Source organism: Aedes albopictus, chromosome 3 (assembly GCF_035046485.1).
Source record: "Aedes albopictus strain Foshan chromosome 3, AalbF5, whole genome shotgun sequence".
Taxonomy (NCBI): domain Eukaryota; kingdom Metazoa; phylum Arthropoda; class Insecta; order Diptera; family Culicidae; genus Aedes; species Aedes albopictus.
The window spans coordinates 279,169,122-279,188,029 of record NC_085138.1 but is presented as its reverse complement, the minus strand read 5'-3'; the positions used below and the strand labels follow the sequence as shown (position 1 = coordinate 279,188,029).

The 18,908-nt window shown below is 38.3% G+C and overlaps 1 protein-coding gene across 13 annotated transcripts in view; it reads left to right on the top strand.

Moving 5' to 3' along the window:
- The window catches only part of LOC109420362 (protein Fe65 homolog), a 408,519-nt gene that overhangs the window by 301,428 nt on the left and 88,183 nt on the right, over window positions 1–18,908 (top strand). For 3 of the 13 annotated variants that reach the window (XR_009999499.1, XM_029857898.2, XM_062860985.1), the window contains exon 1: window positions 16,737–17,671. The exons of the other annotated variants lie outside the window; for them this stretch is intronic. Coding sequence is in view for 2 of the 3 variants with exons in the window: in XM_029857898.2 (XP_029713758.2) it covers window positions 17,137–17,671 (535 nt within the window). In the remaining variant the exon portion in view is untranslated. Of the gene's footprint in view, window positions 1–16,736; window positions 17,672–18,908 lie in introns of those variants that run through there. 13 annotated transcript variants of the gene reach the window in all.

The following is an 18,908-nucleotide window of genomic DNA, read 5'->3' as shown; positions in this document are numbered from 1 at the left end:
AAATAGTGGAGGTATCTGGTATTGGATACCTATCACTTATGGTTTTCTGATTTAATTTACGGTAATCAATAACAAGTCTATATTTTTTCTGTCCTGAAGCATCTAGCTTCTTAGGAACTATCCAGACCGAAGGCGATCTAGATGGTCTTATTATCCCATCTTGTAACATTTTGTCAATTTGAGTACGAACCTCATTTTTCAAAGCTTGCGGATAAGGATACAATTTTGAATATATGGGATTATCATCAATTGTCCTTATATCAGCATTCACTTTTGTTGTGAAAGTCAATTTTTCATTAGGTGGTTGAAATAAATCCTTGTATTGTTCTAACAAATTATGCAGTTTTTCCTTTTCATGTGTTTCCAAATGTTCATCTCGAATATCTATTTTATTGATCATTTGTAATTTACGCTGCAATAAAGGGATTTCAAATTTTGAATCAATTATTAGTTTTTCTTTTGATGTATCAATTTCAGCTTTAATTTCCTTAAGTGTATCGTGACCTATTATTGCATCAAATGTTTTTAGCATTGGCAAATGAAAAAGTTTCACATTGATATTCGAATAAGGTGCAAAAATTTTACCTTGAGAAAAACTTTCAATTTTGATATCTCCTCCTACCGATGAGACATAAAAGGGGCTTTGAACCGCATGGGATATTTTAGCAAATTTTGGATGAATAAAATTTTTATTCGATCCGGTGTCAACTAAAATTCGAAGTGGATTTTCCAATTTACCATTACCATAATGTAAAAAATATGGTAATGATGATTTTATCCTAAAAAATTCAGTTCACTTTCGCCTACAGGTTCATCACTAACAGACTGTTCTTCAAGTGGTTGTTGATATTCAAAGTTTTCGCAATACCTTTCAAATGAAGGCATTTCGGGGAATTCATTATTTGTCAAATATGGAAGCTGTTGGAAATATTGTTCTGAATCATCAGATTCAATATGGAAGTTTCGTGGTCTGTTGGCGTAATTCACCAAATTAGTTTGAAGCGAGGAGTCAACTTCCATTGGAGCTTGTCCACGTTGGAAGGGATTAGGTTGATACACTGGTTGTGGTTTAGGTTGAGATATTTGTTGAGGTGGTGATTGAACTTTTGTAAATGGTTGAGGCATAACTCTAGGTGGAAACATTGTTTGTTGAGGATATTGATAAAATTGCGGTCTAGTAACATACCTTTGCATGTGAGGTAAAGGCTGCTTCATGTTAGGAATCATTGGTTGCCTGTTAGAGAATGGATAACTTGGTACATTGATGCTATTTGGCATCCTAAATGGTATTTTTGGTGGAATCGGAGGTGGTAGTTTTGAAGACATGAAATTTTTAGATGTTGAAGGCATATCTTGACTTTTTGGTTTGGTCATCATTTTCCTGAACTCAATGTTTTGATATGTTATGCAATACGCATACGCATTGGCTAATGATTCAGGCTCATAATTTTTCAAAAATTTACCTATGTCCCCATCCAATCCTCTAATAAACGCATCTATGGCTTTTTTATTATACATACCAATCAGCGCTTTGGATGCTTCTGGGTGTCTAAAAGATTGGTTCGTCTTAATTTGTCCTGCAATTAATGAAAGAAGTTTATTTATTTCATCGTAATAGGTTTTCAAGTTTCGTCCGCCTTGTGTGATATTCATCAATTGGTAATCTAGGGTGGTCAGATCCCTTTTCTCGCCATAATATGTTAGGAGTGTTTTTTTTATTCCAATTAATGTTCACGTCCGAATTAACCAGAGCCGTATTGGCTTCACCTTTTATTTTCCTCCTTATCACCGTACAGATTGCGTAAAACTTATTCTTTTGTGCAACACTGCTGGAAGAATTTACTTGATATGCTCTAACTAACGTATCTACATCTTTTATCCAGCTGCTCAATTCATCTGATGATCCCTCAAAATTTGGGATTCCGTTTATTAAGTCTGGAATTTTTTCAATAGACGATGGATCAGCAGGTGTTCCATCTGGATTTAGATAATGAAGAATCGGATCTTCATAGTCTAATTCCGGTGGAACCACATTTGCTTGTTCCAGAGCATCGAGCCGATCTAATATATCTTGCATATCGTTATTTGGCATATTAATCCTTAGTTTGTTGAATGTTTTAATTAAATTATTAAATTTTAATGGGAAAGATATTCTAGAATAATTCACCAAATTAACTTTTCACTACACTTAATTAACTTTTTAAGAATAATTCACCAAATTAACTTTTCACTACACTTAATTAACTTTTTTTTAAAACTTCACACTTTACCTGAAATTAAATGAATTATTAGTTAATACTTACAGAAACTTAACCATAATACGAATGCTCTATCCTGTACCAGAGAGCACTTCGTCTTGAAATCGGGTCCCGTCCTGTTTCGTCGGGACTCCTTGAGACGACCAGACACGAGCTTCAACTGTCCCGGTGAAGCGGCGATCTTCCCGTTTCTCCTATGCTGGTTGGTGACTAGGGGCGCTCCTCTCCACGGCTGCTGTGATAGTGGCGGTCGCTACTTTTACAGCGGTAAAGTTGAAATTTTCGGATAACACTCACGATGTTGTATCACTCGCGACGAATTAAACGATACTCGCGCTGGTCCCTATTCGGGCGCCAGTTAATAAATTTTTACCTTAAACTAGTTTTTAAAAAAAAACTACAAAAACCTACATTAAGAAACTACAAAAACCTAATGACGTTCGGATAACCAACCAACCTCTTCAATTAATTAACTACCTAACACTGACTAATCAGTGTCAGTCGAGCCTCTGCCCTTTTATTGATTTATCATGTTTTGAATTCCTTTTGTGTGTTTAGTCTTTCTTGTGTTGTTTAATTTAGCTGGAATGGGTGCTGCTGTACTGGCTGGTGTTGGCGCTAACTGCTGTGCTGGCTGGTGTGGTGCTAACTCCCGTTTAACGGTTCTAAAAAACGGTGCTCTAGAAATTTTGAGCTATGTACTCCAAATATCTTGTCCTTATATTGCACCGGTTTTGTTCACTTTCGTATCTCCGGCGAACCACCCAACTCTGAGCCTATTTTCTTGCAAACCGTTCATCAGGTTATCAAAAAAGCCTTCGTTTGATGTGTCGCATGGATTTGATTTACTTTTACTTTTCGTCACTTCCGGTGGAACACCCGGAACTGGATCCAAAACACTGTCGGTTGTCTCAAACACGGTCTGAGACTATTTTCTTTCCAATTTGCTATCAAAAAAGCAGCTATTTGATGTGCCGCATGCACGGGTTTCGTTTAAATTTCAATTTGGACAGTTTCTGCTGTACACCCGGAACCAATTCTGGAACACTGCCGGTTGTTTCAAATTTTTACAATTGGCCAATTTCGGTGGGATACCCGGAGCGGGTTCCAAAACATTACTAGTTGACCAAAATATGGTCTGAGACTATTTTCTTATTAACCGTTCATTAGCTTTTCCAAAAAGCTGCTATTTGATATGTCGCATGCATGGGTTTGGTTCATTTTTACATTCACAATTCCGGCGGAACACCCGGCGCCGGTTCCGGAACACTGCCGATGCGAATATGGTCTGAGACTGTTTCCCTTCTTACCGTTCATCAGGTTATCGGAAAAGCCGTGATTTGTTGGTTCGCATGCATAGATTTGGTTTACTTTTATATTTGGCCACTTCCGGCGGGGCACCCGGAACCGGTTCCGGAATACTACCGGTTCAGATATGGTCTGCGAATATTTTTCTGCTTACTTATCGTTAATGCCCTGGTTAGGTGTATCGCATGCATGGGTTTGTTGCATTTTCATATCACATACCCCAGGAAGCGGACCTGTCCGGAACACCTAAATGGCCATAACTCCGGAATGGCTGGACCGATCCGAACCATTTTCAATGGTACCAGATTCCCCGTTGAAAGAACCATCGGTCATTAAAATCGGTTGATATTTACTGCCAAAAAGTGGCGTGAGTTTGTTTGTACACAAACAAACATACATACATACACACACAGGCATCATCTCAACTCGACAAGCTGAGTTGATTGGTATATGTGACTCGACTCTCCGGGCCTTCTAACAAAAAGACATTTTTGGAGTGAACATATAGCCTTTCCGGTACACTTAGTGTACGAGAAAGGCAAAAAGGTAGAGAGGTTCTTGGAATTCATTGATTTGATTCAAGATGATATGGAGCGACCAGCGGTCGGAATTTTCGCTCATTCTCACGAAAATAAAATTCTCCCTCACGCCAATTTTCAGCGAAAATCTGGCTTCAGAAATCTCCCGCACAAAGAGCAGAGCGAAAACATTTTTTCACTCACTCCCAAAGGTGCGAGAATTCCGTTTGCCCTTTGTCGGCCGATTATGTTGTCTTTCCTTGACTCATATGACGCTGAAGATGATTGGTTTTATACATTATATTTTCTACTCCCTCTGTGTGGTTGGCGTGGTGGTGTGGATAGAGTGCGCGTGTCGCGTATGTTTTTAGTAATGTTCCAGGTTCGAATCCCGTCGCGGGCACAATTTTTGTTAATCTGCTTTGAAAAGATTTTCGTGAAAATAGGGTGAGAGAAAATTTAACAGAACGAAAAGAAATTATCTGCAGGTTGAAGCGATTTTCAGTTATCATGAATCGCTACTCTCGAGAGAAGTGCTGGAGGGGAAAAGTGTTCCTCAAGCAAAATAGTGAAAATAAGCTCTCCCGCCGCCTTGAGAATAGCCATATTTCGTATCGCTAAAACGAAAATTACGAACCCTGGGAGCGACACAAATAGGGTCTACACAGGACCGCCGGAAACTTGCGATAATCTTCTCCTGTATTCGGTTAGGGATCACTTTTGCAGAGGACTTTGAGAACGATGCACACCAACATGATACCACGCGAATTATCGCATAAAGTCAGGTCACCGTTTTTGGACACCTTTACTAAGACGCCTTGCATCCAGTTGGCCGGAAATGTCGCGGTTTCCCATATGTTGCAGAATAATTGATGCAGCAGTTGTGACAGATACTACGGGGTCAGCTTTGAGCATCTTGGCTGATATGCGATCGACCTCCTGAGCCATGTTCGATTTCATGCTACGGATGGCTGTTTTTTATCTCCAGCAATGATGGAGCTACGGTGTTGACACGGGTAATGCGTCGAACCCTTGGCGGATCATGTAGAGGTGTTGGTGGCGTGGCCGATACTTGAAAAAGGTTTCCAAAATGCTCGAACCTGCGTTTCAGCTGGCCAGCCGGGTAGGTCAAAAGCTGTCCGAATGTGTTTTTCACGGACATCGTAGCATTCATCTTATTTCCACAAAGGCGACGTGAGACATCGTAGAGGGGACGAATGTCGCCGGTCTTTGCGGCTTTCTCGCTTTCATCGGCTAGAGAAACCGCCCACTCTCTTTTGTCCCGCCTACATGAGCGCTTCACTTCCTTCTTGAAAGCCGGATAGCACTGATGAGCTACGGCTTTGGCTCTTCGTGTATCTTCAGAGCCCTCTCCAGGATTTTTCCAGGAGTTATTTTTCCGGAATTTCTTAAGAAACTCCTACTACGATCCTTCCAGAGATTTCTTCCTGGATTTCTCCGGGAGTTGATTCTGAGATTCCCTCAGGAGTTCCTACTGGGATTGTTTTGGGAAGTCCGTCCGTGTTTTCTGCAGACATTTTATTCTATTATCCCTCCGGGAGTTCCTTTTGTGATTCCTAAGGCTGCTCCTTTCGAGATTCCACCAGGCGTTCATTCAGGATGCCTTCACATGTTCTCTTTGGGATACTTCCAAGAGTTTCTTATTTCGAGACTCTGGAAAGATTTAATCTGGAGTTCATTCAGCAGTTTTCTCCAGGATTCCTCTAGCAACTCCCACTTTCATACGGGGTTCCTTCAGAGATTCTTTTCGAAATTCATCTAAGATTCTAGGATTTCTTCAAGCGTTCCCCCCATCTTTCAAAACTTCTTCAGGAATTCCTTTCGAGATTCCTTCTGTGATTCATCTAGAAATTTCTTAAAAGTTTGTTTTTAGTTTAGATTCTTCCAGTGACTTTTGGCATGCCTTAAAATATCTCAAGGAAGAATTCTATGCAGAACTGGTGGAGCAATGCCACAAAGAATTCAATCAAAACTCCCGGATGTACACCATAATAAATTCCTGGAGGATTTCCATCTAAAAGAACTTCAGAATGAACCTTAGAAATTTTACAAGAGTCCGCATAAATTCCAAAAGAAACACCTAGAAGTATCCCGGAAGAAGTTCCCAGAGGAATCCCGGAAAAAGATATAAGTGGAATCTTAGACGAATTTTCCGGAGGAATTCCGGAAGGAGTTCTTGAAGAGATCCCCTAAAAAGTTCGTGTAGGGATCTCGGTTGGATTTCCTCCTAGAGAAATCTCAGAGAGATCTTCTGGGGAAATCTCGAAAAGAATTTGTGCAGTAATTTGGAAGGGTTTTCTGCAGGAATCCCTTAAGAATTTCTGAAGTAATTCCGGTAAGAGCTTCTGGAGGAGTTCTGCAAGAAATTCTAGATAAAATCATGGAAGCAATTGTTGGAGGGATCTCAGAAAAAAACTATGATAGGAACCCGTAAAGTTCCAGAAAGATTTTAGTAATCCGACGTCTCCACTAGACACCACCATTTTGCTCCCAGTAAGAGATAACATTACAGAAACATTCAACACCAGTGGTTCCCTTGTAAAAGAAGAGAGAGCATTCCTTTCTCGACAAATCCGTTAAGAAGAAAGAAAAAAACAATGGAACAATAATGGAGACGTCGGGTGGTTTGGGCCTTCTTCAGGGAGTTTGTAGGATGTAATGTAATTTAGGTCTGTAATGTAATACTGAGGGCAGCGTAAACCAGGGTCAAATTGTTCACTTCATAATTTTTGCAGATAGCATTTCACAATGGGTCCAGAGCCGTATTTACGAAGACAAAAATGTTTGTGCCTAAACTTTAAGTTTTAGATACATGGTGTCTTTGGGAAAGTTTCTTAATATTTTTCGAACTTTTTTCGCATCATTGTGAAATTAGGGTGGCCCCTCTAGTTTAGCTGATCCAAACATCTGATTTTTAATAGTTTTATGTATGCTTACAAAATGTTCTACAAAGTTGTAAAAGAACTTATTTAGAGCAAGTTTGCCGAAGAAACCATTATTCTATCTCTTATGGTTCCTAACTTATAACTTTTCAAAAGAATCATGTTAGGGTGATCCATGAAATTCAGTTTTCTTGCAATAACTTTCAATTCATTCGTTTCTCGTAAAAACTTTGTTTCGAGCAGCAACATTTCGTGCCTTCTAATTACAAGTTTTTCCAGTATGTTTCAGACATACCAGCTAATCTGGTAAAATGCCAGTAAAATGGGCAATATGTATCATTGTACTCTTGCTTGCGTCACTTGGCGCAGTTCGGTCGTCCGAGCGTCCGACCGTGCCGAGCTCTCGACGCATACTAATTAGACACCAGCAAAACAAACTGCCTGGTGGCTAGGTATGCGGAGTGCGAGAGTAAGTTTCGGCTTCATATAAATAATTCGCTCGCACTTGTAGTTAGACCAAGCCCACTCATGGGCTCAATCAAGCGTTTTAACGTTAAGTAGAGCCCCGAACAAAGAAGCGAACCGCACCGGTCGCTGCTAAGTAGGGCTCGAAAGCGAAAAGTTTACGTACGGTTCGTAGCAGGGCTTAGAATATAGAGACACGCAAAGTACGGTCTCTATCCGTAGGCTCGTGCGCTCTCTCGCGTTTAGCTCTCTGGGTAGCGTAAAGAGGAGACGAAAGAACATGAGTATGGATTTGTTGCCAGGTATATAGTTTCTAGAGAATGATTTTCTTGTTTTGTATAGGTAAGAATTTATTTTAGTTTGCATCAAATATTTAAATTTCTATTTTCACTTGCTTTGAAATTTTCAACCAAATAATACATATCATAGATCGTTACACGAATAACACAACAAATTTACTTTCTAGGTTTAATCACCGCATGACTTTATGATAATTGAATTTTATTGGCTTTTCTCGGTGAACTTAATACTACTCAAAGAAGGAGGGAGTAACGAAAGTAATGAAAGAAACGGTGGATAGAATCGCAAGTGTGCTACGAGAGAAATTGAATAGAAGTTGAAAATTAACAGAGGGCCATAATTGAACAACACAATCACAACGACGACCCCTTTGCCTAACGTCCTCGTGTTGAACGGCTTGGTACTAGTAGTTTGATGATGACTACTAGCCCTAGACAGGCAAAAAGATCGTGGTTGTGATCTGTTAAATGTTGTTCGGCTTTGCTTTCGGTTCTATCGATCTGTGACACTTGTTCAGAGATTCATATCGAGCGAACGTTACTTATTTGATTTTTCGCGCTTTCATCTCATATGCTCCTATTGTGTCCAAATGATCTTATTCGAACCGAGTTTCCATTCTTTCTTGCCAACTGGATTTTACTTTCTAGGTTTAATCACCGCATGACTTTATGATAATTGAATTTTATTGGCTTTTCTCGGTGAACTTAATACTACTCAAAGAACTTCTATTCAATTTCTCTCGTAGCACACTTGCGATTCTATCCACCGTTTCTTTCATTACTTTCGTTACTCCCTCCTTCTTTGAGTAGTATTAAGTTCACCGAGAAAAGCCAATAAAATTCAATTATCAACACAACAAATTTTCTAACATAAAATTGTGATAGAGTGACAATACAAACGCAAAAAAAAAGTTTAAATTGACAAGCTTTGCTTAAGTATGTTATGAATAAAGTTTTCCCTTCTTCGCCAATTTTAGGATCATGCGTAACGAAAATGTATTGATTTTCTCTCAAAAATAGTTACGATTGTTCCTAATCGCACCTTTGCTATTTTAACACGTACATGTTTGAGCCGGGGTTTCTACGTAGCAAGTAAAGTTTGGTATCGCACATTTAGAAAAATGTCCAAATAAAAAACTCGCGAAGTTCGTTCCGGCAAGTTCCAAAATTATCGTCATCCGTCGCAGATTCCGGTGAGAAGATGTGCGTATTTTCTAACCCGAAAAGATACCATTTGACGGTAATAAGTGACCACAAGGTTTTCTTTCTTCACTTTCTGGACTGAGATCCCCCGCTTTGAGAGAGCTGTGCCTCGCCTTTCGTTTTTTCGTGTATATTTCGAAAAAGGCAAAGGAGTTTTGGTTTGATTGCTGTTTTTGAAAATGGTGGTCGTCAGTGGGTGGTTTATTGAATATAAATAAAAAAATATAAATTGAATAAACGAGACATTAGGAAAAAAGTGTGCGAAATGTGTAGATTCACCCTTGTAGAAACAATAGGGCAAAGCAGAAAAAAAAATCTGCGAAGACCCCATGTGAAAAGGAGGTTTGACATTAGATCTATAAAAACAACCCAACAATTGGGGAGATCTTTCCAATATTACACATTTATTCATAGCTACAGGGGATGGCCACAATGTTTGGGATAGGCAACTTTTTTTCTCTCACAAAAAAGTTCAACATGCTATAACTTTTCATAGAGTGCATAAAAAAATCTCAAATTTGGACTGTTTGTCAACCTATTATATGTGCATCATTGGTACAAATTTGGGCTCGATTGAATAATCTTTCGCAAAGTTAGAACCATTCAGGTAAACACTATTTTCTAGACAACTCATTTTTGAGCTGTCATATCTCGGAAACCAGTGACACGAATTGAATGAAATTTTAAACGTACACTAACAATATACAAATGCTTCACAAACTATTAGAACATAGATACTTTTTGAACGTTGAAAAAAGTTATCATAGATTGACACTTTTTGGATTTTTCTCGAAAAAATGTAATTTTTTTACGTCAATGTCAATAAATTTTAGTGTTGATGTACAAAGATGTTCCACTTCTGTTTTCAAGTTATCTTTAATCAGATATATTAGAGCTTATTTAGATTAAAGGAAGAACACATTTAGTAATTTTTGTGTGGTATTGTAAATTTGACTTATTTTCTTCTATATGGGTAAAAATTTCAACCCGGTATAACTTAATTCGCCGTGAGAAAATATTACATTTTCTAACGTTGTATTAAGTATCAATATATTGTTGATAAGCGTTAAAAAATTCATTCAATTCGGTTCACTGGTTTCCGAGATATGACAGCTCAAAAATGAGTTGTCTAAAAAATAGTGTTTTACCCGAACGGTTCTAACTTCGTGAAAAAATATTCAATCGAGCCCAAAATTTGTACCAATGATGCACATATAACAGGTTGATAAACAGTCAAAATTTGAGATTTTTTGATACACTCTATGAAAAGTTACAGCAGGTTGAATTTTTTTTATGGGAGAAAAAAAGTTGCCTATCCCAAACATTTTGGCCACCCCCTGTATATTGACGGTTTCCCCCCTTATCGAACGCGACGATTTGAATCCGTCGCAGATGAAACCGTCGCCAGAGTCGTCGCAGCCAATCAGCAGGCGGGAGTCTGACGTTTCTCCGATCTCACTAACACAAACAGTAGCAGAGGTGGTGCTTGATTCGTTGCGATGATTCAGAAATGCCGACTGGAAGTTGGCAGCGCGTTTTGTTATGAAAGCAACTTACAATATTAGCCATATTTTCATATATTTAAAACATATTCATCAACATGTAATCTCGTTTGGTACAATATGTCCACGCATCCTTCCTCCCCTGTAAATTCGAGAAGTACCTTGCCGAAAGAAATATTCTGTACTCCAAGTATTTCGAAGAATCATCTTTGCGCGTAAATACAACGCAGTAGAATTGGCCGCTTTGATGCATGTGTCATATCTCTTCGATTGCTTTCCAGGGTGATTCCAGGGTGATTCCGTACTGGCTGCGTATGTATAAGATAAGATAAGAGTAGTTACGATTTTTCAAAGATGCTTTGACTGTACCTAACTCAATTCAGATATCATAGAAACACTACAGTTATTTTTTTTTGTAAAAACAAACTTTAATCATACCGATACAAATCTTAAAAAATGTAGTCGAGCTGCCAAGTTTCGCCAATTAAAATAGGCGGTGTGCAGGACTGCCATATTGTAGGTTCCTTGTTGTAGAAAAAGCAAGGCGTTGGATGTTAAAATACAACAATTCTTGTATGAAGTGCCAAAAAGGAGAGTAGGCTCATTATGTACTTTGACAAATATGCAGTCTACTTCAAGCGCATAGAATCTGCTTCCAACAAAATATTCATATACCAGCATCCAAAAGATCGCAATATATATTAAGATTTCCGATTGATGCTTTGTAACTAAAAGGTTGTGACTGAGTATAGAATTAGCTGATGTTAAAATGCACGTTAATGAAAAAAGGTTGCGCAAACTTATCGTAGACTGTTAGAAGACAGCTTCTACTATGAACAGGATTCAAGAATCTTGATCTACGCGAAGTTGTAAAGGAGACAACTACGTTATAAATGTGTTGGAAATGCAAGGGATGTAATTATTCAATAAACCTAATTAGGCTGATACAAATTTATTTTTTACTTTTTGTAAACACCCCCCCCCCCTTGTTGGCTCAAAATGGCATTTTGAGGGGGCAGATAAAAAAATATTTATCAAAACATCGAGTCTTGCTAAAAATTCTTTAACAAATCCGATGAGTTTTTAATATTTATTATCCCCCCTCCCTCGACCAGCCAAAGAGTGGTGGGACAAAAAGTGAAATAAATATTTGTAACGGCCTTATTAAAAAAGATGCTAAAATCTCAAATTCAGATAAATTTCTTGCGAGAAAGGCATCATGGATATCGAAGAGATGGATATTATTTTAGATAAAAATTCAACCTACAAGTCAAACAGTAAGCAACAAACATATAAGCTAAAAAAAGATCGCTTGAATTCCGGGATTAAATACAATCATACATTATTGAGAAAATGATATCTTTAAATGCACCAAAACTGGTACAAATCTCCAAGGGAATTATTTATTTGAGTTCAATTTTTACTAACTGTTTTCAGTCTTATCCAAAACCCGTTCTTTCAAAATATGAGCACAGATTATTATACTGAATAAGATTTGCAATAACACCATTGAAATACACAAAATATTGCGATGATTTACAGCAGTGCAAAAAACCGATGGTACGGATAGAATAGAGACCACCGGTGCGCAAAGGCGACCGATCATTATTTTACTCACATGGAAACGAACGACCGGTGCGAAAATGGGTGGATAACGAAATTAAAAATCGTTAACGACGTGCTGTTGCGTGTGTAGTATTAAGCCCACGGGTGGGCTTGGTCTTAGTGGGCACAAATAGGAGTGTGTTGTGGATTGGCATCTAAGCCGAAAAGAGAGATGAGTTTGTGAAATAGGAGTGTTCACGGTGCGGCTTCGGAGTCAGTTTGGCTTTCTATTCCGCAGAACCATTACCTGTTCTGTGGCTTAGTTGGTTAAAGCGCCGGTCTAGCGAACACGGAGTCGTGGGTTCGAATTCCACCAAAACGCGATTTTTTTCACAAATTTCATCTCTCAATTTGCCAATTAGCAACATTTCGTGCCCTCTAATTACAAGTTTTTCCGGATTAAAAGTTATTGCAAGAAAACTGAATTTCATGGATCACCCTATCATGATTCTTTTCCGGTGTTGAGATCATTCCATATTCTGAACTTCCATGCCAAACTGAGCCGAAATCCAAATTTTCATGAATCTTGGTGCCCGGTAACCTATTTAAAACCTTAAGTTTGTATGGGAGCGATTTGTCGTATCACCCCTCGTCGCATTTTGTACTGGGCGGAGCTGTCAAGCAGTTGCCCAGCTGTCAAGAGGTGATTTCAAAAAATCTCTTTGAAATTGATTTCAGGTATCAAAATAAAGTTCTACATTTCTGAAAAAATCATAATGACTCAAAAAAGGTGCTTTTTCGTATAAAGTCATAAAATCAATACATTTTCCAAAATCGAACAATCCAATTGTCCATTAAACGCCTGAAGGTATGCAATTTTCTTTGAAATTTACGAGTTCAACTACAATGAATGGCTTTTTCAACTAAAAAATAAACTTTTGAAACTGATTGAGGTCCAGAATAGCTGCATCACATCACATTCAAAGTTTCGCAAAAATTTGAACACAGCAAGTTCACAGGTACACGTAGTGCCAGTCGATTGTTCTGTACCAACGGTTTTAGCTATGTAAGAAACACATTGATAATCCCTTAAAAAGTAATGCAAGACTTTCTTTTTCTAAAAACTGAAAAGTCCACACTATCTAGATAGGGTAAGGATTTTATGATCATAAGAACGTGTAGAAGATGCTAATATGAAGCTACAATTTAGTCAGCGAATGATCAATTCAACCCCGGATTACGGTACCTTGTAAGATTTTAAGTGAATAAAAAGAAAATCGGGATAAGTACGGTTCCTTTGAATTCCACTAAGAATTTGCATCCTTTGACAGATACGTATTTCGACCTCAACTGTAAGGTCGTCTTCAGTGTCTTCTACAAGAACCGTACTTAACCCGATTTTCTTTTTATTTACAGATATTCCCCTAACAAGCCCAGGTTAATCATCATTAGATTTTAAGTGTCTGTGATGGATTTATTAGATTTTGTTCTCATATCTTATAACAAAACTATAACTAAACAATAATGAGATGAAACCATGAGAATCATTTTTACATTTATATGTATATGTATTGATTCACACGATCAAATATAATGAAAAATTCGGCAAATGCTATTTATTTCAAAACAAAATTATACTCGCAGAAAATTTCACATTGTCAAGTTGCCAACAAACACCTCCATTTGTGTTGTTCATATCGAATAACAACTCTTTTCCCTGGTACCCAAACGAAGCAAGAAAATGCCGTAACGGATGGATTATTCACATTTTTCTGCCAGCTTCTGCCGACGACCGGCTGATGGTTTGTGATACCAGCAATGCCGGTGCTGTTGTGGGAGTATTTCAAGAGCAGTATTCCTGCCGACTAGTGACAAGGACGTTTGCCCACCCGAAGGCCCCGGGTTGGTTGGTTGGTTAGTTGCTGGGTGGAAAGTCACCGGCAAAATAATAAAGGTAGGCAGACAGTAAGTCTGGCGCCAAATGACGATAACCGTGCGGCACACGTTCACATACATACGTTAGAATATTAATATTCTCTAGGGTTCTTCTTCGTTGTGTTCATTTTGCAGGGTTTCGGTGGTACTACCGGTGAATCAGCAAGCAAGCAATGAATATTTTGTATGTTGTGTGTGCCTACATGTGCGGACGCTGGCGTAGATAGGAGACTCCAACTCGATCGGAAAATTGAAAATAATTATGATGTTGCAAATGATGAATTTAAATTGAATTTAAATGTTGTCAATTTTGTCGGATTAATGGTCCAGATTTGATTCAGGTAATCCTTAATTTAGGGTGTAATGCGGCGTTATGCTTACTGTGTCTAGGAATGAATAGTTAGGGGGGTCTAATAAACTAAACGTACCAGCCCAAGCAGAGAAAAAAAGCTCAATAATAGGGTAAGAAATCAAACTTTGAACTAGTCAAATTGTAATCTTAATTTGAACCATTTCAAAATTCATTAAAACGACGTACTTTTCAGGCAAATATTGTTCCGAAAAAGATGTTAAACAGCTTTTCGTAATATAACCTGGTAACATGGACTTTAAAAGCATTGAAAAAAGCGTTTTTGTCATGGAAAACAGGCAATTGAAAAATCACTGTGATTTCACCCATTTCCCCCAAGAGAAAGCACATTTTCGGTGTACTCGTACAGCTCATGCATTGTATCACACGCAATATGTGAACACGTCAAATGAAAGCTTATTTATCGTAGAATCGACCAACCGAATAATATTCCGCAATATTTCTCATAAAATTATCAAATTTAAGTGATTCTTACTTGGAGAATGTTATCTTAAGCTGAACCATTTATAATCTAAATTTGAACTAGTAAACGGGGGTGAGCTTCTAGTGTTGGCCTGTAGATTGCGCTAGTGGTTGCTTTGTTTACTCTTGGGGGATGAAAAATTTCAAATCTAGTTTCCAAATTCCTAAAGAATTTCGAACATTCTGAGTTGAGATTCCACTGCCTAATGAAAAATAGGTATGAGAATTAGCAGATTCATGTGATTTTTAATTGTTCAGCATGGAATAGGCTGTTTTGTGAGTTGCTCGAGCTGCCGCCGCCAGTAGTTCAAATTAAGATTAAAATTGGTTCAAATTATGATTACGATGGTTCAAATTAAGATTAAAATCATTGTTGATGAAAAATCAAATATTTCAATGAAATTCGGTGCAAATACAAACTTTTTACCATTTAACAGAAAGCTTATACCCGTGGCTTTCATTTACATACGATTTTGCCGTAGTAAATTATTTCCATGTGGGAGAAAAAATCACTTAAAATTTGCACTGCTTCAGAAAGCCGCAATTTGGTTCAAATTTTGATTACCTACCCTAGCATATTTTGATATGGAGAACAAAAAGTGATATTTGTTTGTTTGAGATAAGAGGTTAAAGTACTGAAAATAATATCTCAATTTTACTCGTGGAAAATCATCATCATAGCACATTTAGCTCTTGGTAAGATCTAGCCAATAGCAGTCAGCTATTTGATTGATCTTCAAATATCATATTTTGCTATCGGTTAGATGGTTCAAGAAAAAAATTGCTATTATTTTCAGTATTTTTACCTCTTATCTCAAACAAACCAATATCACATTTTGATCGTCAGTACTTGAACTCTGCCCGGGAGGACACACATGGCACAGTATTTAGCCCTCACTGTTCTAACCGGAACAATGGTGTTGTGAACCTTGTGTTTCTCCGAAACAATCAGCTGCCCTTCTTTAGTTTCAAACTTGAGGCTTAGTGAGGGCAGGACTATAATGATGTTGATTGATAAGTTTAGATGTTTACCTATACGGTTTCGAATTGTGTACACAGTGTATTCTGTGTATCTTCGCCTTTGGCGTTTTTCAATTGATGCCAATCTGATTTTATTGATGCTGCTCTTTGTTGTGTTGTGATTGGAAAGAGTTTAATCTTGCCTAGATTGGGTATTGCATCTTTTGCACCGCATTCGACCCCCTGCAAAAAATTTTTGTCCCACCACAATATGTTCCCACCAGTTTTAGCATACATTGGTTCGTTTCGCTGCTAGAATTTTTCAGCGTCGATTACACTTTTTGGGTGGTGCATGGAATAATCGGTTTGTTTACTTGCTACTTCCTTTGGTGTTTGACGTGTGAACAAATATTTCAAACGTTTGAACATTTGCACGGTAATCTAAAGAGCAAAGCAAGATGCAATATTGACTGTGGATAAGATCAATCTTCAGCATAAAAGAACAGCAATGATCAATCTTTGCAAATTTATGCAAAATGAAACAGCCCAAATGGCTTTAGTTTAAGAACCTTACTTTCATAAAGATAATTTCCATGAAGGTAACCTTTTGAACCCGGTGTTTGCTACGTTCAGTAAACATGAAATGGAAAACTCGCGTGTTATGTCTCGAGCATCTGTGCCCATACCCGTTCAAAATTTCATTCAATTTGGTTTACTGGTTTCGGAGATGACAGCTCAAAAATTGGTACTTAGTCTACAAAATAATGTTTTACGAGAACAGTTCTAGCTTCGCGAAAGACTAACCAATCGAGCCCAAATTTGTACCAATGATGCACATATAATAGGTTGACAAATAGTCAAAATTTGATAATTTTTGATGCAAAATTTGAATTGAATTTTTTTGTGAGAGAATAAAAAGTTGCCTATCCCAAACATTTTGGCCACCCCGTGTAGATACTTCACCCTGAAGTTTCGATTAAATTTCACTTTTACATTTTATTTCAAAAAATTACCTTGCTACAAATCAATGAAAAAATCCCATATGCTGACACCCCGTATAATGATTTCTAGCTACGCCAGTGCATACGGATCACTATGTTTGCAAGCTTAACCTAACCGTATGAACTTCGCTATTGATACACGATTCTGAGTTTGGCTTTGAATGGTTACATTCAATTCAGTTTATTCTTAGAAATTGATAACCGACATATTTATTCTGTTACTGGAACCGTTGTGTTGAGAGTGACGAATCGTGGCTGGAGGTTCTAACAAAATGAACTAGTGTGTTCAAGAACTTTGAAAGTTGTGGATGCAGAACGCATCATCATCTTGCCATATTGCACAAGTTTAAAAAAATGTAAACCAGTGTTTGAAACACAGCAGTGTATCATCGTCCGATAACGCCACCATGCTGGACTTAAACGAGCTCCGGGATAAATTAGCCACGCTATTGTCGTATCAACGAAACATCGCCACCGTAATTGAGTCCATCACTAACGAGTTGATCGACCGGGCCGTCCAGCAGGAGTTAGTTGAGTTGGAAAACCGCCAGCTCCGGCGTCGTAACAAACGGCTGAACGAAAAGCTAACAAAATTCGAACGGGCCCGGGATGACTCGGCCCGTGCTCAATTGACTATGAGACGATTTATGTCCCACAGTGAATCGACTTTCAACAACCACGCTTCACCGCCGCTTCCACCGTCGTCCTCTTCGTCGTCGTCATCGCTGGTATACGGACGACCCAGAACGGCGGCGGCGGAAGATGCGAACAATCATTTTCGACGATCCACCTGGTATCGACCGGCGGAAATTTACTACCAGCCACTCAGCGATGGGAGGCAGGACCCGGAACACCTGTACGATGCGGCTGCCATCGATGAAAATGGAAACATTTACGAAGCACTGGACGAAATCGGGGGAAACTTTGGGGGCAACTTCAACAGTGAGTTAATCTTCTTGTGTTTTGCTAAACTTCTTGTGCTGTGTTTTGTGTAGCTGGTCTGGTGGTGGAGGTGGTGGGATGAAGCTAATTAATTCTTACCTTTCGATGGTGCGTTATTAAAGTGCTTTTGTTGGAGAAGATTTACTCCTATTAGCCATGGGAATGAAAAGCGTGCTTATTGATGGAAGAAACATTGTCATTAAAAGCTTACAGTTTAATCAGACTGGCTAATATTGTTTGAGCCCTGTAAAACTTCAGTTCGAAGAAGAGTTTGGTAAGTATCTACCGTGTTCTTTTGCAATTGATTGGAAACGCTACGGACTTGATTCATTTTAAATTGTACATATATCTCAGGGCTGCCCAACGTACGGCCCGCGGGCCGCATCCGGCCCGCGAGGACATTTCATGCGGCCCGCGGCACGAATGAAGAAAAGTTATGACTTTTGGCCGGTGGAGCAATTATTTTGAATGTTTCCCTTTTTCCAATGAATTATATTTTCAAAACAAGTTTGACATATATTTTTAGGTAAATTTTCAAAGATTTTCAATCAGTTATTTTGAGTTCTGTAAGAATTTCAGCCTGGAGAGGCCTCAAATTTTCACAATGAACTTTGAAATGTTTGCAAAATTTTCAGAATTCTGGCTGACATTGCAATTTAAAAAACAAACATGTCAGCGTAACCTCAGAGTAATTCTACTCATTTACAGAATTTCGGTTCAAAACTTCAGTTTATTGTGCGCAATGGCTTAATTTTCTCCAACAGCGGAAGGAAAAAAAACTTAAAATTCATAGAAGATTCAATAACAATTCTTGTGTATTTTTGAGATTTTATTTATGTGGCTTATGTGGCTGGGACAACACAAAAAATACGAATCTTCGTTTATGAAGACAATTTTTTACAATATCGTAACCAACTCCAAAATTCTTCCAGAATTTGAACGAATTTGGATTTATAGGAATTAGCCATAGCCTTGGCAAGAAATGCTCAGAAAAGTTTCAAGAAAACGTATGGATTATAAAATTTCAATTCTGGCCCGTCAACTGGTGTGGAGTGTAAAATATGGCCCGCGATCGTTAAAGGTTGGGCAGGCCTGATATATCTTTTAAAGTAATGTTCACCGATCGTTGTACAGAAGTGCATTACGTCTATCAGAGAAGGTCTGAATGGTTGTACATTGTGTTGACTATTGAGGAGTTTGGATGAAATTTAATCAAGAGTAGTTGTTGGTTAGTAAG